The 26539-nt window shown below is 40.6% G+C and overlaps 1 protein-coding gene across 3 annotated transcripts; it reads right to left on the bottom strand.

Moving 5' to 3' along the window:
* Positions 1 to 136: 136 nt before the first annotated feature.
* On the bottom strand, positions 137 to 24796 carry slc8a4a (solute carrier family 8 member 4a). 3 transcript variants are annotated; one of them, XM_077592023.1, is made up of 11 exons: positions 24545 to 24796; positions 24368 to 24437; positions 23616 to 23664; positions 23406 to 23480; positions 18970 to 20329; positions 18374 to 18882; positions 14573 to 14679; positions 14262 to 14380; positions 13141 to 13240; positions 12726 to 12998; positions 137 to 1528 (listed from the first exon to the last, which is right to left on the bottom strand). In XM_077592023.1, the coding sequence occupies exons 5-11, from the start codon at positions 20299 to 20301 to the stop codon at positions 1149 to 1151; spliced, it is 2820 nt and encodes a 939-aa protein (XP_077448149.1). In that variant the 5' UTR covers positions 20302 to 20329; positions 23406 to 23480; positions 23616 to 23664; positions 24368 to 24437; positions 24545 to 24796; the 3' UTR covers positions 137 to 1148. The 3 variants fall into 3 exon arrangements, with proteins under 3 accessions (XP_077448149.1, XP_077448148.1, XP_077448150.1); XM_077592022.1 differs by having other exon boundaries at positions 24368 to 24796; XM_077592024.1 differs by lacking the exon at positions 23616 to 23664 and having other exon boundaries at positions 24368 to 24796.
* Between the last annotated feature and the right edge of the window lie 1743 nt (positions 24797 to 26539).

The following is a 26539-nucleotide window of genomic DNA, read 5'->3' as shown; positions in this document are numbered from 1 at the left end:
CTTGTGCCCTGTGATTGGCTAGCCACTGATTCAGGGTGTTCCCCGCCTGGTGCCAGTAGTTAGCTGGGATAGGCTCCAGCACCCTCCGCGACCCTTGATAATAAGCAGTTTGGAAAATGAAGACCATAAGGCTTCATTATCATAAATTGTCAACATTTATTGAATTTTTCTCTTAAATACATTGAACATGCTTTTCAATATATTGGAATTTGACACTTCTACTGAAAGTATTCTTTAAATATGGCTTTACAAATAAAAAAAAGTACAGTTCTACTTTTGATATGCCACATATCATTGTCATCATCATCATCTGTTAACAACAAACCAGTTCACTGATTGTGCTTGTACTCAATGCAAAAGTGACTTTTGCTTTTTTGACTGTGCTTTTTCTAAAAGTCATCTTCGTGAATGGTCGCCGTGTCAGCGTGGTAGAGAAGAAATATGATGCGTCACTCAACATTAAGAATAGTTGTATAACTGTGATAAAACGCCTTTGGCCAATTTGTTCACACAAACACACATGTAAACACGCTCAAATTGTAAACAATTTCAAGCAGGCACTCTGCCCTGGGGGACTTTTTGTTCTTATTATTTTTATCATCTATTTTCTTGAGAAAATGTATTTGAACTCTGACTATACCAAACGTGACACCGATGAAAAGCGTTAAGAGATTACTGTCGAGATTCACATTACAGGAGCACATCGACACGTCATTGTTCAAACGTTACACACTATACTTTAAAATAGATTTCCAAGATACTCTCAATCCGATACGTGCAGAAAAGTAACTAGTCTTTCACAAAATCCGCACACAACGTTCATCTGTAACATGATATACAATGAATATTTAATGTAAAGCTCATGTAATAAATACAGTATCCACGCACGCCTATCCGATGCAGTTGTTTGAATTTTGATGTCAATTTTATAGAAATAAAAAAAAAAAAGTCAAAACTCAAGCCACTTCTGTCATTAACGTAAAATCGTTGCTTATTGTCATCTTTCTGTCCAAACAGATTGCCGGATTAACAGAAAGGGGAATAAAAAAAAAGATGAGGGACAGATAGCGCCGCTGTAAACTTCTATGAAAAGAGGAAACAAAGCAAAAGAGAAAAGAACTTCGAATAGGAGCCAGATTTGGACCGTCTCAGAAGCCAGGCACGTGGCAGTAGGCCTCCAGTGAGGACAGCAGAATGTAGATGAACCACATGGAGACGAAGAGAAAGGAGGTGAGCAGCTTGGCTGTCCGTGGGCCCCCGAGCTCTGCGCCCGATATTCTGGGACGCCGGCGGTAGAGCAGCACCACCACGCACAGCAGCGCCATGATGGTGAACAGGGTGACCGAGAAGGCCAGGGATCCCGGGTTAACCTTGAAAGTCTTGCCTTTGCTTTTCCAGTAAACCGAGGCGATGGTCCACGCCACGCCGATGCCCAGGAAAACGTTGACGGCGTTGCTGCCCGTCACGTTCCCGATGGAGGCGTCGGCGTATTGGTCCTGGATGGCGGCCACTTTGCTGGCAAAGGTGTCTGCGGCACAAAAACGGACAGGAGGAATATAGGGTCATTTCGAGATGGCGAGTGGTCTAAACCGGAACCCCCAAAACACGCACGGTAAGCTGATTGAACAAACTGGACTTAGGTGGGAGTGTGCGCGTGAAAGGTTGTGTTTCTATGTGTCTCCAGCACCCCCACGGACACCGTGAGGGTAAGCGTTTCGGAGGATAAATGAAGGATTGGGAATACATATGTAAAATGTCATGCTTTATTGCCGCTGTTAACTCATTGACTGCCAATGGTGTATTCTAATGAAATTTATTCATTTGAAATTCACAGCAGACGGATGAAAAGAGCCACGGATGTCTGTCATCGTCAAAGAAACCGAGACAGTCGACAACTGCAGAGGAGCCGAGCCAGGTAATAAACAATGATGCAAGCTGCAATTGTTAAAAAAACGACATAGTATAGTAAGGCTTTTTTTCTTAAAAAACGACATAGTATAGTGAGGCTTTTTTCTTAAAAAAACGACATGGTATAGTAAGGCTTTTTTCTTAAGAAATGAAATAGTATAGTAAGGCTTTTTTCCCTAAAAAACGACATAGTATAGTAAGGCTTTTTTTCTTGAAAAAAACAACATAGTATAGCATGGCTTTTTTTCTTGAAAAACGACATTGTAAGTATGGCTTTTTTTCCTAAAAAACGACATACTATAGTAAGGCTTTTTTTCCTAAAAAACGACATAGTATAGTATGGCTTTTTTTCCTAAAAAACGACATAGTGTAGTAAGGCTTTTTTCTTAAAAAACGACATGGTATAGTAAGGCTTTTTTCTTAAGAAATGACATAGTATAGTAAGGCTTTTTTTCTTTAAAAAACGACATAGTATAGCAAGGCTTTTTTTTCTTAAAAAACGACATAGTATAGTAAGGCTTTTTTTCCTAAAAAACGACATAGTATAGTAAGGCTTTTTTCTTGAAAAAAACAACATAGTATAGCATGGCTTTTTTTCTTGAAAAACGACAATGTATAGTAAGGCTTTTCCCCCTAAAAAACGACATAGTATAGTATGGCTTTTTTTCCTAAAAAAACGACATAGTATAGTAAGGCTTTTTTTTCCCTAAAAAACGACATAGTATAGTATGGCTTTTCCCCCTAAAAAACGACATAGTATAGTAAGGCTTTTTTCCTAAAAAACGACATAGTATAGTATGGCTTTTTTTCCTAAAAAACGACATAGTATAGTAAGGCTTTTTCCCTAAATAACAACATAGTATAGTATGGCTTTTCCCCCCCTAAAAGTCGACATCGTATAGTAAGGCTTTTTCCCCTAAAAAACAACATAGTATAGTATAGCTTTTTTTCCTAAAAACGACATAGTATAGCATGGCTTTTTTCCCTAAAAAACGACATAGTATAGTAAGGCTTTTTTTCTTAAAAAACGACATAGTATAGTAAGGCTTTTTTTCCTAAAAAATGACATAGTATAGTAAGGCTTTTTTCTTGAAAAAAACAACATAGTATAGCATGGCTTTTTTTCTTGAAAAACGACAATGTATAGTAAGGCTTTTCCCCCTAAAAAACGACATAGTATAGTAAGGCTTTTTTCCTAAAAAACGACATAGTATAGTATGGCTTTTTTTCCTAAAAAAACGACATAGTATAGTAAGGCTTTTTTTCCCTAAAAAACAACATAGTATAGTATGGCTTTCCCCCCCCTAAAAGTCGACATCGTATAGTAAGGCTTTTCCCCCTAAAAAACAACATAGGATAGTATAGCTTTTTTTCCTAAAAACGACATAGTATAGCATGGCTTTTTTCCCTAAAAAACGACATAGTATAGTAAGGCTTTTTTTCCTAAAAAACGACATAGTATAGTAAGGCTTTTTTCTTGAAAAAAAACAACATAGTATAGCATGGCTTTTTTTCTTGAAAAACGACAATGTATAGTAAGGCTTTTCCCCCTAAAAAACGACATAGTATAGTATGGCTTTTCCCCCTAAAAAACGACATAGTATAGTAAGGCTTTTTTCCTAAAAAACGACATAGTATAGTATGGCTTTTTTTCCTAAAAAAACGACATAGTATAGTAAGGCTTTTTTCTTAAAAAACGACAGTATAGTAAGGCTTTTTTCTTAAAAAACGACAGTATAGTAAAGCTTTTTTCTTAAAAAACAACAACAACATAGGCTTTTTTTCTTAAAAACGATATTTTATAGTAAGGCTTTTTTTTCGTAAAAAAACAACATAGTATAGTAAGGCTTCCTTTCTTAAAAAATTACATAGTATAGTAAGGCTTTTTTTCCTTAAAAAAACAACAACATAGTATATATAGTAAGGCTTTTTTTCTTTAAAAAACCGATATAGTATAGTAAGGCTAAGAGAGTCGGAGAATAAATCTGACTTCTGATTCTTCTCCTTCTAGATGTTGCTGTGGTCCAGTGGCAAAAACATTGGGTCAGAACTTGAGGTGGGAATCAGGTTGGAGTTCAATTCCACTCTTTGCAATTCTCAAATTGTTTATTGAGGTAATGAAAAGGATCGATATAACTTCCAATCCTGAAGTCACTGGTCCAGTGGCAAAGACAATGGGTAAGAACTTCAGGTGGACTCAAGTTCAAATCTGGAGTGAGTTCAGTTCCACTCTTTGCAATTCTCACACTGTTTATTGAGGTAATGAAGAGGATAAATATAACTTCCAATCAAATCATTTCAGAAGTCACTGTGGTCCAGTGGCAAAGACAATGGGTCAGACAGACCTCAAGTTAGTGGATTTAACTGCCATGTGGGAGACTGGGGTTCGAATCCTGCTCTCGTTTGACTGATCACTACACTATGTAGTTCAGTAAATGGGAAATCCTTTTTTCATTAAAATAAACACTTAGTCATTTTTTTCAGCAAAACAATTTGTTCCGGTCAGCCTTCGGCTGACCGGAAGACAGTTGGGGGGGGGGGGTTCCTGGTGGCGTTCGACAGTCGGCCTTCGGCCGACTGCCGACGCCATACAGTCGTCGACACCGGGACGTGAACCCTCGACACCCACGTCGCAGGCAGGTGACTAACCCACTGCACCACGAGGCGGCCCGCCTATACATGATTGGAAGTTATACTTATCCTTTTCATTACCAAATAAACAATTTGAGAATTGCAAAGAGTGGACTTGAACTCACTCCTGATTCGAACTCATGTCCACCTTAAATTTCAATCCATTGACTTTGCCACTGGACCACAGTGACTTCTGAAATGATGTGATTGGAAGTTATATTCATCCTTTTCATTACCTCAATAAACAATTTGAGAATTGCAAAGAGTGGAATTGAACTCACTCCTGATTGGAACTTGAGTCCACCTTAAATTTCAATCCATTGACTTTGCCACTAGACCACAGTGACTTCTGAAATGTTGTGATTGGAAGTTATATTCATCCTTTTCATTACCTCAATAAACAATTTGAGAATTGCAAAGAGTGGACTTGAACTCACTCCTGATTCGAACTCGTGTCCACCTTAAATTTCAATCCATTGACTTTGCCACTGGACCACAGTGACTTCTGAAATGATGTGATTGGAAGTTATATTCATCCTTTTCATTACCTCAATAAACAATTTGAGAATTGCAAAGAGTGGAATTGAACTCACTCCTGATTGGAACTTGAGTCCACCTTAAATTTCAATCCATTGACTTTGCCACTAGACCACAGTGACTTCTGAAATGATGTGATTGGAAGTTATATTAATCCTTTTCATTACCTCAATAAACAATTTGAGAATTGCAAAGAGTGGAATTGAACTCACTCCTGATTGGAACTTGAGTCCACCTTAAATTTCAATCCATTGACTTTGCCACTAGACCACAGTGACTTCTGAAATGATGTGATTGGAAGTTATATTCATCCTTTTCATTACCTCAATAAACAATTTGAGAATTGCAAAGAGTGGAATTGAACTCACTCCTGATTGGGACTTGAGTCCACCTTAAATTTCAATCCATTGACTTTGCCACTAGACCACAGTGACTTCTGAAATGTTGTGATTGGAAGTTATATTCATCCTTTTCATTACCTCAATAAACAATTTGAGAATTGCAAAGAGTGGAATTGAACTCACTCCTGATTGGAACTTGAGTCCACCTTAAATTTCAATCCATTGACTTTGCCACTAGACCACAGTGACTTCTGAAATGATGTGATTGGAAGTTATATTAATCCTTTTCATTACCTCAATAAACAATTTGAGAATTGCAAAGAGTGGAATTGAACTCACTCCTGATTGGAACTTGAGTCCACCTTAAATTTCAATCCATTGACTTTGCCACTAGACCACAGTGACTTCTGAAATGATGTGATTGGAAGTTATATTCATCCTTTTCATTACCTCAATAAACAATTTGAGAATTGCAAAGAGTGGAATTGAACTCACTCCTGATTGGGACTTGAGTCCACCTTAAATTTCAATCCATTGACTTTGCCACTAGACCACAGTGACTTCTGAAATGTTGTGATTGGAAGTTATATTCATCCTTTTCATTACCTCAATAAACAATTTGAGAATTGCAAAGAGTGGAATTGAACTCACTCCTGATTGGAACTTGAGTCCACCTTAAATTTCAATCCATTGACTTTGCCACTAGACCACAGTGACTTCTGAAATGATGTGATTGGAAGTTATATTCATCCTTTTCATTACCTCAATAAACAATTTGAGAATTGCAAAGAGTGGAATTGAACTCACTCCTGATTGGAACTTGAGTCCACCTTAAATTTCAATCCATTGACTTTGCCACTAGACCACAGTGACTTCTGAAATGATGTGATTGGAAGTTATATTCATCCTTTTCATTACCTCAATAAACAATTTGAGAATTGCAAAGAGTGGAATTGAACTCACTCCTGATTTGAACTTGTGTCCACCTTAAATTTCAATCCATTGACTTTGCCACTGGACCACAGTGACTTCTGAAATGATGTGATTGGAAGTTATATTCATCCTTTTCATTACCTCAATAAACAATTTGAGAAATGCAAAGAGTGGAATTGAACTCACTCCTGATTTGAAATGGTGTCCAGCTTAAATTTTGACCCATTGTCTTTGCCACTGGACCACAGTGACTTCAGAATTGGGAGTTAAATCTATCCTTTTCATTACCTCAATAAACAATTTGAGAATTGCAAAGAGTGGATTTGAACTCACTCCAGATTTGAACTTGTGTGCACTTTAAATTTCAATCCATTGTCTTTGCCACTAGACCACAGTGACTACTGAAATGATGTGATTGGAAGGTATATAAATCCTCTTCATTACCTCAATAAACAATTTGAGAATTGCAAAGAGTGGAATTGAACTCACTCCTGATTTGAACTTGTGTCCACCTTAAATTTCAATCCATTGACTTTGCCACTGGACCACAGTGACTTCTGAAATGATGTGATTGGAAGTTATATTCATCCTTTTCATTACCTCAATAAACAATTTGAGAAATGCAAAGAGTGGAATTGAACTCACTCCTGATTTGAAATGGTGTCCAGCTTAAATTTTGACCCATTGTCTTTGCCACTGGACCACAGTGACTTCAGAATTGGGAGTTAAATCTATCCTTTTCATTACCTCAATAAACAATTTGAGAATTGCAAAGAGTGGATTTGAACTCACTCCAGATTTGAACTTGTGTGCACTTTAAATTTCAACCCATTGTCTTTGCCACTGGACCACAGTGACTTCACTCTTTGCAATTCTCAAATTGTTTATTGAGGTAATGAAGAGGATGAATATACCTTCCAATCACATCATTTCAGAAGTCACTGTGGTCTAGTGGCAAAGTCAATGGATTGAAATTTAAGGTGGACACAAGTTCAAATCAGGAGTGAGTTCAATTCCACTCTTTGCAATTCTCAAATTGTTTATTGAGGTAATGAAAAGGATGAATATAACTTCCAATCACATCATTTCAGAAGTCACTGTGGTCTAGTGGCAAAGTCAATGGATTGAAATTTAAGGTGGACTCAAGTTCCAATCAGGAGTGAGTTCAATTCCACTCTTTGCAATTCTCAAATTGTTTATTGAGGTAATGAAAAGGATGAATATAACTTCCAATCACATCATTTCAGAAGTCACTGTGGTCTAGTGGCAAAGTCAATGGATTGAAATTTAAGGTGGACTCAAGTTCCAATCAGGAGTGAGTTCAATTCCACTCTTTGCAATTCTCAAATTGTTTATTGAGGTAATGAAAAGGATGAATATAACTTCCAATCACATCATTTCAGAAGTCACTGTAGTCTAGTGGCAAAGTCAATGGATTGAAATTTAAGGTGGACTCAAGTTCCAATCAGGAGTGAGTTCAATTCCACTCTTTGCAATTCTCAAATTGTTTATTGAGGTAATGAAAAGGATGAATATAACTTCCAATCACATCATTTCAGAAGTCACTGTGGTCCAGTGGCAAAGTCAATGGATTGAAATTTAAGGTGGACACAAGTTCAAATCAGGAGTGAGTTCAATTCCACTCTTTGCAATTCTCAAATTGTTTATTGAGGTAATGAAAAGGATGAATATAACTTCCAATCACATCATTTCAGAAGTCACTGTGGTCTAGTGGCAAAGTCAATGGATTGAAATTTAAGGTGGACTCAAGTTCCAATCAGGAGTGAGTTCAATTCCACTCTTTGCAATTCTCAAATTGTTTATTGAGGTAATGAAAAGGATGAATATAACTTCCAATCACATCATTTCAGAAGTCACTGTGGTCTAGTGGCAAAGTCAATGGATTGAAATTTAAGGTGGACTCAAGTTCCAATCAGGAGTGAGTTCAAGCCCGCTCTTTGCAATTCTCAAATTGTTTATTGAGGTAATGAAAAGGATGAATATAACTTCCAATCACATCATTTCAGAAGTCACTGTGGTCTAGTGGCAAAGTCAATGGATTGAAATTTAAGGTGGACTCAAGTTCCAATCAGGAGTGAGTTCAATTCCACTCTTTGCAATTCTCAAATTGTTTATTGAGGTAATGAAAAGGATTAATATAACTTCCAATCACATCATTTCAGAAGTCACTGTGGTCTAGTGGCAAAGTCAATGGATTGAAATTTAAGGTGGACTCAAGTTCCAATCAGGAGTGAGTTCAATTCCACTCTTTGCAATTCTCAAATTGTTTATTGAGGTAATGAAAAGGATGAATATAACTTCCAATCACATCATTTCAGAAGTCACTGTGGTCCAGTGGCAAAGTCAATGGATTGAAATTTAAGGTGGACACGAGTTCGAATCAGGAGTGAGTTCAAGTCCACTCTTTGCAATTCTCAAATTGTTTATTTGGTAATGAAAAGGATAAGTATAACTTCCAATCATGTATAGGCGGGCCGCCTCGTGGTGCAGTGGGTTAGTCACCTGCCTGCGACGTAGGTGTCGAGGGTTCACGTCCCGGTGTCGACGACTGTATGGCGTCGGCAGTCGGCCGAAGGCCGACTGTCGAACGCCACCAGGAACCCCCCCCCCCCAACTGTCTTCCGGTCAGCCGAAGGCTGACCGGAACAAATTGTTTTGCTGAAAAAAATGACTAAGTGTTTATTTTAATGAAAAAAAGGATTTCCCATTTACTGAACTACATAGTGTAGTGATCAGTCAAACGAGAGCAGGATTCGAACCCCAGTCTCCCACATGGCAGTTAAATCCACTAACTTGAGGTCTGTCTGACCCATTGTCTTTGCCACTGGACCACAGTGACTTCTGAAATGATTTGATTGGAAGTTATATTTATCCTCTTCATTACCTCAATAAACAGTGTGAGAATTGCAAAGAGTGGAACTGAACTCACTCCAGATTTGAACTTGAGTCCACCTGAAGTTCTTACCCATTGTCTTTGCCACTGGACCAGTGACTTCAGGATTGGAAGTTATATCGATCCTTTTCATTACCTCAATAAACAATTTGAGAATTGCAAAGAGTGGAATTGAACTCCAACCTGATTCCCACCTCAAGTTCTGACCCAATGTTTTTGCCACTGGACCACAGCAACATCTAGAAGGAGAAGAATCAGAAGTCAGATTTATTCTCCGACTCTCTTAGCCTTACTATACTATATCGGTTTTTTAAAGAAAAAAAGCCTTACTATATATACTATGTTGTTGTTTTTTTAAGGAAAAAAAGCCTTACTATACTATGTAATTTTTTAAGAAAGGAAGCCTTACTATACTATGTTGTTTTTTTACGAAAAAAAAGCCTTACTATAAAATATCGTTTTTAAGAAAAAAAGCCTATGTTGTTGTTGTTTTTTAAGAAAAAAGCTTTACTATACTGTCGTTTTTTAAGAAAAAAGCCTTACTATACTATGTCGTTTTTTAAGAAAAAAGCCTTACTACACTATGTCGTTTTTTAGGAAAAAAAGCCATACAATACTATGTCGTTTTTTAGGAAAAAAGCCTTACTATAATATGTCGTTTTTTAGGGGGAAAAGCCATACTATACAATGTCGTTTTTCAAGAAAAAAAGCCATGCTATACTATGTTGTTTTTTTTTCAAGAAAAAAGCCTTACTATACTGTCGTTTTTTAAGAAAAAAGCCTTACTATACTATGTCGTTTTTTTAGAAACAAAAAAAGCCTTACTATACTATGTCGTTTTTTTAAGAAAAAAGCCTTACTATACTATGTCGTTTTTTTTTTGGGGGGGGGGGGGGGGGGCTTACTGTACTATGTTGTTTTTTAGGGAAAAAAAGCCTTACTGTACTATGTCGTTTTTTAGGAAAAAAAGCCATACTATACTATGTCGTTTTTTAGGAAAAAAGCCTTACTATACTATGTCGTTTTTTAGGGGGAAAAGCCATACTATACTATGTCGTTTTTTAGGGAAAAAAAGCCTTACTATACTATGTCGTTTTTTAAAGAAAAAAAGCCTTACTATACTATGTCATTTTTTAAGAAAAAAGCCTTACTATACTATGTCGTTTTTTAGGGAAAAAAAGCCTTACTATACTATGTCGTTTTTTAAAGAAAAAAAGCCTTACTATACCATGTCATTTTTTAAGAAAAAAGCCTTACTTTATGTCGTATGCCTTATCCTATGTCGTTTTTTAGGAAAAAAAGCCTTACTATACATGGTCGTTTTTTAGGGAAAAAAGCCTTACTATACTATGTCGTTTTTTAAGAAAAAAGCCTCACTCTACTATGTCATTTTTTAAGAAAAAAAGCCTTACTATACTATGTCGTTTTTTTTAAGAAAATAAGCCTTACTATACTATGTCGTTTTTCAAGAAAATAAGCCGTACTATACTATGTCGTTTTTTTAAAACAAAAAGACATACTATACTATGTCATTTTTTAAGAAAAAAGCCTTACTATACTATGTCGTTTTTTTAACAAAAAAAGCCTTACTATACTATGTCATTTTTAAAGAAAAAAAGCCTTACTATACTATGTCGTTTTTTAAAGAAAAAAAGCCTTACTATACTATGTCGTTTTTTAAAGAAAAAAGGCCTTACTTTACTATGTAGTTTTTTAAAGAAAAAAGCCTTACAATACTGTCGTCTTTTTTAAAATAAAGCCTTACTATACAATGTATAGTAAGGCTTTATTTAAAAAACATCCATGTATAGTATACATGGATGTTTTAAGAAAAAAAAGCCTTACTATATATTGTCTTAAAAATAAATTTAAAAAAATTGTAATTTTTCAAGAAAAATTATCTAGGGGGTAAAGAATATTTGAGCCAGGCTGAAGGAAGACCCCCCCTTAAAAACGGCCTAATGACGCCACTGAGTGTTACAATGGCATGAATTGTTTTGATCTCCTGTTGGAGCCTAACCATCAGTGTTCTTCAGAAGCAGCCCACCTCACACATACACACATCCACCAAATGAAATTTCAAAGAACAAAACGCAAATTTAGTTCCAGCAATATCACTGGACCATTTTAGAAGCAGGGTCTATTATATAATTTGAAGGGCACTCTACCCAGAAGGCTGATGGCCCTTCACTCTATCGCCAAGTTTCATACACCTCGCCCCCACATTAAAAAAAAAAAGCACATCATGGCATATTTGAGACTATTCCATTGTCTCTACTCAGCAGAACAGTGCACAAATGCTGAGCACTCATCCTTGGCTCTATTGGACGATAAAAAAAGCATCTATTGTGTGATGCGCCAAGACAGAACAAGCATTCGAATGACACAAGATGGTGGCAGAGCACTACAACAGCTCTTTTACTCCTTAGACAACGGACTTGAGTTGATTTTTGCTTTGACTTAAGAGCAAAAATGACTGCACTACACACTTAATATTGATACCAAACTAGTCACTTTTGACCTACCAATCATCATTTTAAGTCTATCAACTAGGAAACAGATAGAATAGCAGTGATGGAAAATAACCAATCACAATTTACTTTTATTATTGTGAACATAGTCGCTTTTTTGTGTATAAGTTGAAAGCGGCAGCAACTTTTGCTTTGATTACATTTTTAATGAGCTACTTTTTCATTTCAGTATGTTTTAACACCAGTGGCTTTACTGGTACTCGGATGTTTGGTCGCCGGACGTTTGGTCGCCCGGACGTTTAGCCTTACTATACTATGTCATTTTTTGAAGAAAAACGCTTTACTGTGTACTATGTCGTTTGTTGAAGAAGAAAGCCATACTATATGTCGTTTTTTGAAGAGGAAAGCCTTACTATACTATGTCGTTTTTTAAAGAAAAAAGCCTTACTATACTATGTTGTTTTTTTTTTAAAGCCTTACTACACTGTCATTTTTTAAAGAAAAAAAGCCTTACTATACTATGTCATTTTTTAAAGAAAAAAGCCTTACTATACTATCATTTTTTAAAGAAAAAAAGCCTTACTATACTATGTCATTTTTTAAGAAAAAAAGCCTTACTATACTATGTCGTTTTTTAAGAAAAAAGCCTTACTATACTATGTCGTCTTTTTAAGAAAAAAAGCCTTACTATACTATGTCGTCTTTTTAAGAAAAAAAGCCTTACTATACTATGTCGTTTTTTTAAAGAAAAAAGCCTTACTATACTATGTCGTTTTTTAAAGAAAAAAAGCCTTACGATACTATGTCCGGCGACCAAACGTCCGGTCACGGGCTTTACTTGTACTTGGATAAAATGTAGTCAACCTAACTACTACTTTTACATGAATATATATATTTAGGGGCACTTTTCCATTGTTGCCCTGGTGCCATTTTGGCTCCCAATACCTGCTTAGTATCAGCGTTACATTCAGAAACAATGGAGACACTGACCGGGGACAGATGTTCCCAGGGCCACGAAGACCACGGCGGTGACCGAATCCTTCAGTCCGACGGTGCAGCCGAAATGAGAAGCCAGGTCCCCGGTGACGGCGGTCAGGACGCCGATGAGCGAGATGGACACGAAGAAGCAGGCCCAGCCGTTCCAGTACTCGGTGGGTGGGACGAAAGCAAAGAGCACCTTCCAGAAAACCGTCAGAAAATGCATGATGTAATCGAAGCAGGAGGGCAAGCGCTCCTCGCCGCTTTCTTCCTCGTCGTCGTCACCTGGGAAAAGGAGAACGACGTGATCGTTGGATGTTTTGTGATGAAACTCAATCTTGTGTGAGGCAGCTGGCAAAACTATAAATGGAGCCCACCAGACTGACCTTTCCACAGGTGAGGTCAGAGTGGGATGGCGCAAACTCACCTGCGCTGACAGTCACGGCGCTAACAAACTGTTCTCGCCAGCTGCTGCTTCCCACCACCAGGGCCAAGTTGGTCTTTTTAATCAGCTTGTCCACCGTGCTCTGTAGACGGACAAAAAAGGGGGCGGTGCCACTGCCTAAAATCACATCCATTTTGCATTAGCTTGTCCCACTAAAAAGATGCAAGTGTCCCTCAGGGGGGATAAAATGTTTTTCCCCTCGCATTATGCGGTTGTTGCAATTTCCCAGCATGAAAATAGAAAAAATAGAACGACTAAGCCAGGCATATAAAGTGGCCGAAATGGGGCATAGTGATATTGGAAAAAGATCACTTTAAAAGAAGACATGGTCCCCAAAAGTGGCATCGATCAATGTGAAGATGGGATCTCAATTATATCCATTGACAAGGATAAATGCCCATTTCTTTTAAATTGGGAGGACAAATGGAACATATTGTCACAGTAGGACACATTGTTCTGCTCCAGTGGATTTACAAAAAATAAATAAAAAGGGACTCGATGGAGACATTCCTTCAGTGCATTTTTTAGCTTCGTTTAATTGAAATGTGTTGTTTCTGGTTCACAATGGTTCTGTTCACTTTAAATCAAATCAAAGTCGCTTTTACGCACGCAATTGCGTTTAAACGCATGCATTAAGTGGAATAAGTCTTGTTTAAAAAAAAAACCATCACAATCACGAAATGATTTTGTCTTTCTCTATATATGCTTTTTTTAAATCATTTGATCCCATAATCCCGCAGTGCATTTTTAGGTCTCTCTCTGTGTTTTGTTTTGATGTTTATGTTTTAAAAATAATTTCATCCCATACTCCTGCAATGCATATTTTGTCTCTGTGTGTTATTTATTTTATTTTTTTAAAGGATGCCCCTCAAATTGAATAAAAAAAAAGTACAGTGCTTGTTTTAAGACATGGTGGTTTCACTTAAAGCTTTTTCTCTGTAAAACTGCATTTTTAATAAATATCACAATACAAACAACCCTAACCCACATGCTATTTCACATTTCTCTGTCTTGTGCTGATGTTGATTTCTTTCCAAAAATAGCCAAGCCTTGAACAAACAACCAGTCTCAGATTGTTGTAGTGGTCTTAAATTCATCCTTACCTTAAATTCATAGGACTCCTCAATGACCACCTCCAGGCTTGTATGCTCCCCCAGGCAAGGGCAGCCCATCTTTGCCACATCTTCTGGCCCTACTGGCGTCTTATTATCGTTGGTGTCTCCTGCGCAGTAGGACAAGTATCAATCTATTGAAATATTACATTTTCAGTCCTAAACTCATAAAGACCTGGTGTCCACATTCAGGGAACGAGAACAATAATGTAGCCTTTGATTGAATCATTATTGTATTAAGATTTTTCTATAAAAGAATACAACAAGAGATGTTTTTTTTTTTTTTTTTTAAATGTTCCTACCGTGTCTCTGGCCCACCTCCAGCAGAATGGGCTCTTCCAATATGATGGAGAAGGTCTTGTTCTTTTCGTACTCCTCGTCATCGATGATCTTCACGTTCAGCATCTTCCTGAAAGTACAAGGTCAAAAAAAGAGGATCAATGAAGAAGTCCAATTGTTTCCCAAATTGCCAGCGTCTGACACGAGGAAGATAAATGCGTTTGTTGGCTCACTGCCCAAAAAACAGGTCACTTCAGATGCCAGGTCTAACTTTCTAATCCAAATACAAGTGCGGGGGGCCTCCAGGCAGGCAACCCACACAATCAATCGTCAAGAGCTCTTATGCAGTTTGTGAAAACAGAAGCTCGGCGGTTGAGCAAACCGTGTTTAATGGTAGCAACTGCTTTTGTATTTATGTTAAAATAAGAATAAGGGCCACAAAAAGACCCCAAAAAATCTGGACGATAACAAAGTTGTAATATTAGAAGATTCAAATCATACTTTATGGGGTTAAAGTTGTCATTTTAACAGATTAAAGTCATAATATTACGCTTCCCCCTGTCATATAAAGTGTAACATTTAAAGCTTAATATTCTGAGGTGAAAGTCGTAATATTATGTGATGATCCTTTTCTAATATTAGGAAACTAAGTAATATTAATTATATGGCATTGTAGCCATTGTTGCAAATAAATATGTTATGTAAAGGTTTATGACTTGAATGTGTAAGTAAAATTACAAACAGTTATAATACTACATCTTTATTCTGGTAAAAAGTCGTAATATTATGTGAGGATCCTTTTCTAATATTAGGAAACTAAGTAATATTAATTATATGGCATTGTAGCCATTATTGCAACTAAATATGTTATGTAAAGGTTTATGACTTGAATGTGCAAGTAAAATTACATACAGTTAAAATACTACATCTTTATTCTGGTAATATTACGATTTGATTCTCCATCACATTGGCCCACATCATCAAAACATAACGACATTTTAAGGCATATTACTACCTCTTGCAATATAACATAGCTACATAATATCCCTTCTTTAATCACCTACTCTTGATTCTCCAACTATTACGATTTTTAATCTGACAATATTACACCGTTATTCTCGCAAGGCCTTTTTATTTCCTTTGTGGCCGCCTAACACTTTCAAGGAAGGAATTAAATTCCCACCAAAACTAAGGCTGAAAAACTCTCCTGGCAATTTGAATGCGTCTTTTTCCAAGCTTCGCTCTCAAACTATGACCAACATGTTTTTCTCCTGTCGCTTCGGTCTCTCGTTCTCTCGCTCTCTTTCTCCTTCCTCTCATCACCTCCCTAATGACGTGTGGGTGGTTGTCTATTTCTGTCTTCAATATACGCCCAGGATGCTGCAATGTGCAGGAAGCGCGTTTTGCGCGCACAAGTAAAGCAGATTTATTTTGAACAAGAATGACACGCCAGGGGAGAGTCATGCCAGTGGGAGGAAAGAGGAAAGAGGAAAGAGGAAAGAGCCGACGGGCAACCCAGAGAACTCGGGTGCGTTACGGTGAGGAACAAGGTGAATTTACGTTCACATCTTAGTGGGAAAATGTTCAATGGCCTTATTATCAGCACCATCTGGAAGGATGGCGTTTATACAATAAACATCCTCTTGCTACTGTGACAACGAAATTTCCCGAATACGGGATGAATAAAGTTATCCAATCCAATCCAATCCAATCCAATATATACTATACAATATACGCCCATATTAAAACATCTGTCTTGCAATAGACAAATATGCAAAAGCAAAGTGAAATCAAGATGTTATTGGTTTAAATAGCTGGGGCGTCATTAAATTAAAAAATAAAATAATAAGATTGTAAATGAATACAGCAAAACTGAAAATTATTTCATAATTTCAATGAAAAAGGGGCATCCAAGTTAATATAAACCTTCCATAAACCACAAGCTCTGACTTTTAATTATTATTATTTTTCTTTTTACCTTTACACACAAATAAAAACGGAATGGACGTCAGAGGCAACAAAATATAAACATTTATCATTACATTATGTCCCAGTTTCATTGAATTGGACGTTAATCACTGTCAATGACACGCATTGAGTTAAATACTAAATTTGATTCCATTCATTTGGCTTCTTAGCTGATTTAATTAAAGGATCTATTCACAATTTGAGAGGAATCATCCAAATAAGATTATGATGAATAATTGAATACTATATAAATGAACATTGGTCATGGCTAATGATTTTCAAATGACCCAAAACAGTTACTTAGGAAAAGGAATTTCATTTCCATAGGATGACCGTGTTCAATTTAACCTTTAAACTTTCCTGCAGAGAAGGGACAAGTAAAACGGCGGAAGGCTTCCTTGAATACTAAAATTGTTGAAGAATGGTTCCAAGTGTCAGTGAGAAGTGACAGGAGCCTTATGGATGACACCACTCAATTGCACTCGTCTCCCAGTCGTGTGCCTCTGCAGGTCACAGTGAACTCTCATTACGGAGGCTCCTGTCATCCAAAATGGAAGGCTGGAGATTGGCTAGCTGCTAAAAGCGCATTTGAGAGGAGAAACACTGAATAAAACGTGTTGAATAAATGTGTCTGCGCGCGGAGGATTGCAGGGTTCAGTGTGTGGGTGTATTGTGTGGGTCGGCTGAGCGCACCAAGAGGGGATGGGGGGGCCGGTTAATGCGCACCAAATTGGCATGCTTCAGATTCGAACGGAGCCAGAAAAATGACAAACGAGACGACGACCAATCCATTTGAAAAGGGAGGCTGGCAGTTTAAAAAAAAATTGTGGTGGCCATCCAATCCTCCTCCTGCTGTCAATTTAAATCATTTTATCAAAAGTAGATGTCCAATCTACTTGAATGAATGGTAGAAAATGAGTAAAGTGTTGTCTTACCAAGCCATTACACCGATTACTTTATATTCAAGTGATAATATACATTAAAAAGGTCGATCTGTACAGTTTCAGCATAGGCTGATACCGCACACCTTCTTTGTGTCACCTCTTCTCTCGAATGTGCAGCTGTAGCCACAAAATAACGTGCAATATGCATCTTCCTTTTCCTCCCCTTGCTGCACCGGCTGCTCATAATATTTATCTTTTGTACGCCAGCGATACTCTCACCTATGCAAGTGTCTCTATTTGCGTCGAGGGGGCTTCAGGCTACAATCGTGTGCGTTAGTGATTTTGCCGGTACCGCGGCATTCAAGTTGACAAGTGGTGATTCAGAGGAAGACATACAACGTTTGTGAGCTTTTGTCACAAAGCCAGAAGCAACGATTCCGAGTCGAAAATTCTGCCGTAGCGCAAGTATAGATGAAGAATCACGGACGAGCCTGGCAGCTAAAAGACGAGAATGTTTTACATGCTTTGTTTATGGATTATTCCGAGCTCGGCACAACCCCGTGCTACTTATTCGGAGCGTTCCTTTGTGCATCCGTTTTTGTTACGGCTTCAACATCGCAGTTGGGGCTAAAGTGGAGAACAGGGGCGGTTATATAAGAGAAGGAAAAAAAAAAAGCTCCGTTACTGCATTTCTGCAAAGTAAAATCAATAGGCAGTCTTCTTAACGCCTCACGTTGAATGTTTCCAATCAATAAGAATGTGAACTTCCTGACACACGTGGATAAATGCGGCACGCCACAACCTTTCTATCGCATGTCGTTTTCAGAAAACCGGAATTGGGTGAAAAAGAATTTATAACGTCTGCAGCTGTGAGTCAAAATGGCCGTCTAAAAGGTGTTTCAAGGGAAATGTCATTTTACGAAGTGGCGCGACGCAATGTCGGCGAATAGCGAAGAAGGCGGCGGCACTCACATGGTCTCGTCGTTCTGGAACTCCAGCTTGCCCGACACTTCCTCGTAGTCCTCCCCGGCCTTGGCGGTGCCCTCGGCGGTGTGGTAAGGCACGGCGACCTTGCCCCTGGCTCCCGAGGTCCGGTGAACCTTGACCTGCATGTTTCCCACGCTCTCGCTGACCCTGATGGACTCGCTCTCGAAGGTGAAGATGCCGGCGTGGTCGTCGTCGTAGATGGTCACCGTGGCGGTGTGGGCCCCGCCCAAGGCGGCTTTCGGGGCCACGTGGGAAGACGCGCTGTTGCCGGAGGAGATGGAGCGCGGGTCCAGGACGGAGACCTCGGCTCGGTGGACGATGCGGGGGTTGCTGAGGCGGACGTAGAAGTGCTCGTCCTCTTCGAAGATGTCGTCGTCGATCACGCCCACCGTGAATTCTTTGGTGGTCTCGCCAGGCTTGAAGACCAAAGTGCCCTCGGCGAACTCGTAGTCGGAGCCGGCGTTGGCCGTGCCGTCCTCCGTGCGATAGTCCACCTGTCGGCGAGAATGAAATAGAGCGTCTGTTGGTCATTTTTGTTGTATTTTTTTGGGGGGTGGTCAAAATTACGGGGCCTCGCTCACCTTCACCGTGCAGCCGCCTTCTCCTCCGTGGCGAGTCACCGAGAGCTTCAGGGAACCGCAGTTCTCGAAGCACTGGTAGTGGGAAGGATCGAACTGCAGGTAGATGGTGTTGGGATCCTCTTCTTGACCGCTAGCCTCGTGACAGCTCACCACCTTCCTGGCCTGGTCGGCGGCGTGCTTCTTCAGGATGTTTCCCGCGCCGATCATCATCCGCGTGGCCTGGATGCGGTAGAAGGCTCGGCTCTTCTGCTGTTGGACCAGCACTTGGTAGTTGGCCATCTCGATCAGCTGCTCCATGTCCTTCTCCGGGTGCCTCTGCTTGAGGTCTTTGAGGGTTCGAGCCATCTCCCTCCTGGCTTCCTCCTCTTGGTCCTGCTCGGCGCTGGACCCCCCGCCTTCCTCCACGCCCTCCAGCATCCCGTCCAGAGCTTCTTTGGGGCCGGCGTGGGAGTTGACCCCCTGGCCGTCCATCTCCAAGTCCATCTTGGCGAACATGGCGTCGCCCTCCGATTCGATGATGATGCCGCGGTTCTTGTCGGCGCGGTAGCGTTTGTTCACGTATTTGTAGAAGAGCAGGCGGCGGTCGGCGATCCAGGCTTGGAGCACGCAGAGCGGGAAGAAGAGGAAGGTGAGGACGGCCTCCCAAACCTGCACCTCGCCGGGGGAGAAGACGGACAGGATGAGGTAGAGCCAGATGTAGGCGAAGATGCTCCAGGCGCCCGTGACGAAGAACACCCGCAGGTGCTTGATCTTGCGGGTCTCGTTCTCCGGCACCACGTAGACGCAGATGGCGATGATGATGAACATGTTGAAGGCGGCGCTCCCCACGATGGTGCTGGGCCCCAGAGATCCCGATTGAAAATTGTGGCCCACCACTTCGATGACGGACAGCAGGATTTCCGGCGCCGACGAGCCCAAGGCCATCAAGGTCAAGTTGGACACCGTCTCGTTCCAAACGCGCACGGTGGTGGTGGTGGTCTCGCCGTTGGGCTTCTTGATGGTGATCTCCTTTTCCTGAGAGGTGATGACCTCGATGGACGACATGAAGCGGTCGGCGATGATGGACATGCCCAGGAACATGTAGATGAGCGCGGCAAAGTAAACGATGGCTCGGGCCACCTTGTCGCCCACCACCGGGTTCTGGGGATTCCACATGGGCAGCACCACGCCATCGGAGCAGTTGTCCTCGCTGGAGCAGTTGCCCGGCGGGGCGCCGGGGTCTTGGTGGCCCGAGCTGCCTTGGGACATGTGGGGGACCCCCGGGAGTAAGAGCAGGAGGACTGAGATGGATAGGCGGGGGCTGAAAGGTGAACTCCACTTTGGTGCTAGCATGGTGCTGGCCGATGCGATTCAGAGATTCCTGTAGGAAAATGGCCACATTTTCTTAGTCATTCAAAAAATGTGCAATAAAAACAAACCAAAAAAATGGTTTAACCTCTAATAAGGGGAGTGACTATTTTGGTCATCAAAAAAAATAGGATATTTATTTTCCATTTTTTTATAGGTCATAAAAAACTACATTAATTCAATTTAAATGATAAAACAAATGCACTGCTTTTGACCCCAGGTAAAAAACAACAACAAATAATCGCAATTAATATCAATAGATGTCCAATGCACTTTGATGGGGGTCAAATTAATTTGTTAATTGCCCCTCCCAGTCAAGATGGATTGGACATCTAGCTGCTAATGAGTTCAATTCGTGAATGATCAAATGAATAAAAATGTTGAGTAAAATAATCCTTGAATAAAGTCTAAAAATTTAATTGTATTTAACTCATTGCATGCCATTGAGGGCGAAAGATTCACTTCTACTGGAATGCATGGCTGTAAAGGCACATCTTTCAATGCCATTGACAACACTAGAAGTCCAATCCATTCGGACCGAGAGCCGCAAATGAAGACATTTTACGAGGCTCAATCAGACCAGTCTGGCGTCAAAGTTAAGAAAAGGGCAATGAGTCAGAACAAATCTCATTGAATGCCGTTCCACACAATAGTAGACGCCGTCTTTTCCTTTTCATATTTTTGACCAAAGTCTATTTTGGGCATCTGGCCTCATCGCTTTTTTCTCTCTCTTCGCACCGCAAGAGCAAAGGTTAACATTTCCACCGCCGCTTCTGCTACGAAATGTCCACAATATACAGCATGTGTGGGAGTGAAGCCGTCCAACACCAATGACTCAACCATTAGTAGGAGCCAATATTTCTGCTTTCCAAAAGCCGCTATGCCGTTGGAGCCCACGTCATTTGCATACAAAAGTGCACGAGTGGCTCTATTGTATGGAGCTCTTGTTTCAGGAACAGCACACAATACTGAAAATGCCATTTTCTCCCAAAGTTTTCAGGAGCAGAAATAGCAAAGAAAGACCTTAGCCGGGGTCATTAAGCTTATTAACGCAATGCTGTATATCAGATAAGCCTGCAGAAGGGATCACACCAACTCTCTAATATTATTATTATATTATATCTTCTGTTTAAATGGCATCAATTGGTTTTCTTTTACTACTGCTTTATATTTAAATGCAAATAATTGACATTTTCTAGACTAAAAGATTTGATTCAGGCCTCTACTAAAATCCTTTCGAATAGACTCCCGTGTCTGCGTGAACGCCTCATGCCTGTGTGGATTTTCTCCGGGTTCTCCGGTTCCCTCCCACATCTGAAAAAAACCTGCGTGATAGGCTGATTGATCGCTCCAAATTGTCCCTAGGTACGAATGTTTGTGTCATTGTGTCCTGCAATTGGTTGGCAACTAATTCAGTGTCCCTTGCCTACTGTTCACTGTAAAGTGGGATAGGTTCCAGCACCCCTGCGACCCTTGTGAGGATAAGAGCTTTGGAAATTAATTGAATGCATCTTTTTGGGACAAATATTGTGATTGACACTGAATCAAAATGAATGACAATGTTGGTAATTGATTACGTAGTTAGATATTTTTAACAGAGTCCTACCATCAGTTTTTATCATAAATGAACTCTTGGACTACCATTGACGATGATAGACTAGTTCCAATGGATTGGCCGTCTAAGAGTGTCAAACCCATTTTAAAAATCCCAGCAAAAGGCAGAAAAGATCCGCATTATTGGACGCGTAGCGTAGTCAGAGTACAGCGGAAAACGGAGTTGGCTGCCTGCAAAATGCCCAGTCGAAGCAGTCGAAGTGAATAATTCAGGGTGGCGAGCCAACGGAACCCGGAGGCTCCACGTCGGCGTCAATACGAGGCGAGAGAGAAAACGGCACGCGGGGGAAGGTGTAATCTGACGCGCCAAATCAAAATTTTAAAACGGGCTCCAAAATAGGTTGCGATAGAGCAGGGAAGGAGAATGTTTTCTCGTTGAGGCGCCCTCGCCGTCGCCACGCTGACCCGCCGGCTCGCGTTCGACAGAGCCATCCCGCTCCAAGGTGAAGCGGGAATGAATCTCAGGGTGACATTTCCTTTTCTCGGACGGCACGAATCGACAACGAGCAGATTGCATTCGTACGAGAGCAACATCGGTGTCGCTCGGGCAGCGTCAGCACCACGGACAGCAACTCTGGTGTCTCTCTCCAATGTGCCTGAAGTTGTCATCTCTACTTTTTAATGAAAGCCCGTACAGACAATTTTACGCTCCGAGGGCTTTGAGATGAATGGCGTCCGAGAAGAAACCAGAACAGGCGCCGCTTTGAGAAAAAAACTCGGCACTGCCGACTCAAGTCGTAGATTTCGGATATGATGCCAAATGTAATCTTGGGAAATTTGGGATGGTATTTCATTTGAGCAAATGTTGAGTGGGAGGTGTGTTTCTATGGAAATTGTAAGCTCGCCAACTGGTGTGATTAAAAGGAAGGCTTCTGTTTGCGTACCGCGAGACCTTTGTCATAAACAGGTAGCGCTCGTTTCACCAGATTGTTATATTAATTCCATCGTTTGTGACCGCAGCGCACACCTAAGAGCAATTCTCTGCTTCCGAGAAAGCAACACTGGAAGACTGCCAGTTAAGGCAACAATAGATCACGCTCTGCTGGGATTTCAAATGTATGCAAATGGCAAGCTACCAAAAGAATGAGCATTAAAAAATGATGACTTGATGACTTGTATGTTGATTCAAATTATAGTGGGGTTCAAATTGCATTCATTTGATAGGAATGTTTCCAAAACATATTGACTGAATATGACTTAATTTACACTTTTTCATGACAGGTGGTTGGGACATTGATTTAAAAAAAAGAATTCAAATAAAATCTAAGTGTGTCAAATACACGGGGTTAACTCATTCACTGCCATTGACAGTGAAAAATCATTTCAATTGGAATGGCTGACATTTATTGATCCGGTTTCATCTCCCTTGACGGCGATCGATTGGATGTCGATCGCCGTCAAAGACAGCCAATTAGCCATAATTTAACACCCGATCAATTCCCGATACAACATCCCGTGACACATTTTGGACTCACCCCGCAACAGTTGTTCAGCGAGCTCGCCGTTTGAAGTTGGTAGCTTCAAAATTGGAACGTCTTTTTCATTTTCCTCTGCGGGAACAAAAACGATTTAAAGTCCGTTAAAAAAAAGTCTGGACTTTCATCACCATCATAAAAAAAACAGATAGGAAATGTTGCCCGAGAGCCCGTTTAACAAAAGGAACTCGGTGGATAGATTGTTCTTACAGGTTGAAGATGACACGTGATTTGAAGGGTGGAAAACATCGAGAGGGCGCTGCAGAAAGAACAAAAAAAATACATTTTAAAAAGTCGATTTTTAAGGAACGAGCTGCGCGTGAGGGACTCGTTGACGGCTCTATTTGATGCGCACAGCACAGCAGAGCCACATGTACTCACAGAAAGCCCCAAATCTCGCAGGAGTCTAAAAAAAAAGCCTCCTAGCCTGCAGACAAGCAGCGTGCACTCAAAAAGATGCTCTCCAAAGACATGCAAGCCCTCGGAAATCCATTTCTATCAAACTTGACGCATCCCGATGAGCTCTTCAAGCCATGAAAACATTCCAATTGTTTTCTTGTTTCCCCCCCCCCAAAAAAGGGGGGTGAAAATTCAATACGTGTTCATCATGCATCCGCAGCTCTGTGCGTAAAATGAGCGTCGTTTTCTGGGAAATGAGTGTCAAATCGCACTAAAGTGCCGTTTTATGAAACCCCAGGGGATTTTTTTTAAAGGGGGTTCATCTCGTTCTCATAGGGAAAGGGGGACGCAAAAACCAAGAGCAGAGGATGAAATAGAATAGGCATGAATAGATGAATGGATGGATGGAGATGGAGATGGATGGAGATGGACCGAACGGGAGCGGGGGGACGAACGGAGATCGAGCGAGGTGCTAGTGCTGGGTGACAGATAAGAAAAAGAGGGGTGTGCGGGTGTCATGCGAAAATAAATCAAAGGGATGCAAGCGTTGGAGCGAGACTTACTCTTTGCGGTGAGCAGCAGCCAGCATCCGTTTGCTCGCGAGGAGTCAGGAGGAGGAGAAAGCGGTAAACACTGCAGTGGAGACAAGGGAGGAGACGGCGCTTTGGACCTTCTGACTGCGCATCAGGAGTCCGCCGCGCTTTTTACTCGCATGTTTGACATCATCACTCATCGCTCACCTGTTGTCGTCGTCCAACAAGCGACACACACTCACTCACTGGCCACTTTGCAACCTGCGCAGTCCAATCGGCTTGGAGAGAGGAGGAGAAAAAAAAAATCCACGCAGCCAAAGTCAGCCTTTGCAAAAAATATGTAAGCCAGTTAACAATGTCAAACGCACGCGGTTGTAGTTTGCGGTGGTGTAAAACTGCACTGCATCATGCTCACAAGAGTTTCTCATTATTTCCAGCTAGGGTTGAAAACAGTTCTCACGATAACAAGGAAACCACAAACACAAACACACACACACACAAAGAAAATTGTTAACACTTAACCGCAAGCGGGGTCATACTAAGTGCATGTATTCGTTCGTTTCCATACAAGGGTTGCAGGGGGTGCTGGAGCCTAACCCAACGCCACCCTGAATCAGTGCCAGCCAGGGCACAATGAGAGAAACAACCAATCACTTGTAGCTAGAGATAATTCAGTGTTCAAGCAGCCTACCCTGCAAGTTTGTTGGAAGGTGGGAGCTAACTGGAGAACGGGGAGAAAACCCACGAAAGCCCGGGGAAAACATGCAAACTACACAGTGAGGAAACACCTGGGATGGATCCCTCGTCCTCAAAAATGTGAGGCCAACGCGCTAACCACTCTGCAGCCGTCCTTTATCTTCTTAAAAAAAGATATTTTCAAAATACAATCGTCATTTCAGAGCAAAATTTTCCACTTTGCGGTAGTCGTCTCAGAAGAGCTTTGGCCGCCGCCCACTCGCTCCCCCACCTGCATGCAACTGAAGCGTTTGGTGCTTTCTATGAGCCGCTAGCTTTAATAAGTGTCGAAGAGGAGTCTTGTTGTTAAGTGCAATCATATCATTTAATTATGAGCAATGAATGTTAAGTAGCAAAGCCGGGCTATGAGAGAAACTATTTGGCAAGCGTGCAGTTTATTGGACGGATGCTGTACTTGTTTCCCCTTTTTCCGCTTAATTCGCCTACAATCTGGTGGGCTTGATGTCTAGTGCCCTTGCACAGATTTCCCTTCTTTGTACAGGTCCAAAACATTTCCATTTGGCGTGAGAATTTCAGTCCATTTTATTGTACTTTGCAGCCCAAATTGTTGGCACTCAAATCTGAAAATAAAAAAAAAATGGTCCTATGTGGCTTCAAGTTGAAATCCTTAATAAAAGTGGTTCACTCGCCTATATGAGGGGACTCAAATAACAGTTTAAAAACACATACCTGTCAAACTCTGCCGATAACTGCCCTTATAAATGATTATGATTCCCCTTACAAACCCCCCAAAAACCTTACAAACACCGTACGACGAGTCGTACGGTGTTTGTAAGGTTTTTGGGGGGTTTGTAAGGGGAATCATAATCATTTATAAGGGCAGTTATCGGCAGAGGTTGACAGGTATGAAAACAAAGTGTGATTGGTTGTCTGGTTCTCTTTGTGCCTTGTTATAGACGGATGACCACTTTGAGGGAGTGTCTCCTTTTATCCAATTGAAAATGGGCTTAACGTACAAAATTTTGAGACATCAGTGAAGTCAGAACTTAACTTTCCACTTAGGCGGTCATAAATTTAGAAAAAAAGTATACATAAACACACAGAATTAGACACGAACAGCTATGTAAAGCACAGAAAAGGGCCTTTCATTTGGATAAAGTTTTGTTCCTTGCTAAATCAAAGATTAGGAATGTCATTAATATGAGCACGATAGGACAGAAACAGAAAGGTCAGAAAGCAGGTCATAAAATGTGTGTATCAACTCACGTCATTTAGTTCCAACAGGATGCACACATTTCTTGCTGTGATATCCTTGTCGTGCAAAAGCTGCAAATGAAGGTAGAAATTGATTTTCTGTCTAGATCAGGTCAGGAGCTTCCTGTCAAAACTTGATGGAAACAATTATTGGAAATATGTTTAACGCAGCATCGGAACGGTTTAGCATAGAGATCCCTTGCAGGAATTTGTCAACTGGCGCTGAGTCATTTGTTAATCAGTCCTGTTAGG

This window comes from Stigmatopora argus, chromosome 22 (genome assembly GCF_051989625.1).
Source record: "Stigmatopora argus isolate UIUO_Sarg chromosome 22, RoL_Sarg_1.0, whole genome shotgun sequence".
NCBI classification, from domain to species: Eukaryota; Metazoa; Chordata; class Actinopteri; order Syngnathiformes; family Syngnathidae; genus Stigmatopora; species Stigmatopora argus.
This window is presented reverse-complemented; position numbering and strand designations above follow the sequence as displayed.

Bases quoted from the DNA above. Each gene is read 5' to 3' on its own strand.
- slc8a4a (XM_077592022.1), bottom strand. From the start codon at position 20,301: ATGCTAGCACCAAAGTGGAGTTCACCTTTCAGCCCCCGCCTATCCATC. The intron at 14,680-18,373 runs GTGAGTGCCGCC...TTGTACTTTCAG, and splicing joins TTCCAGAACGACGAGACCAT to GAAGATGCTGAACGTGAAGA. The intron at 14,381-14,572 runs GTAGGAACATTT...CCTACTGCGCAG, and splicing joins GGAGGTGGGCCAGAGACACG to GAGACACCAACGATAATAAG.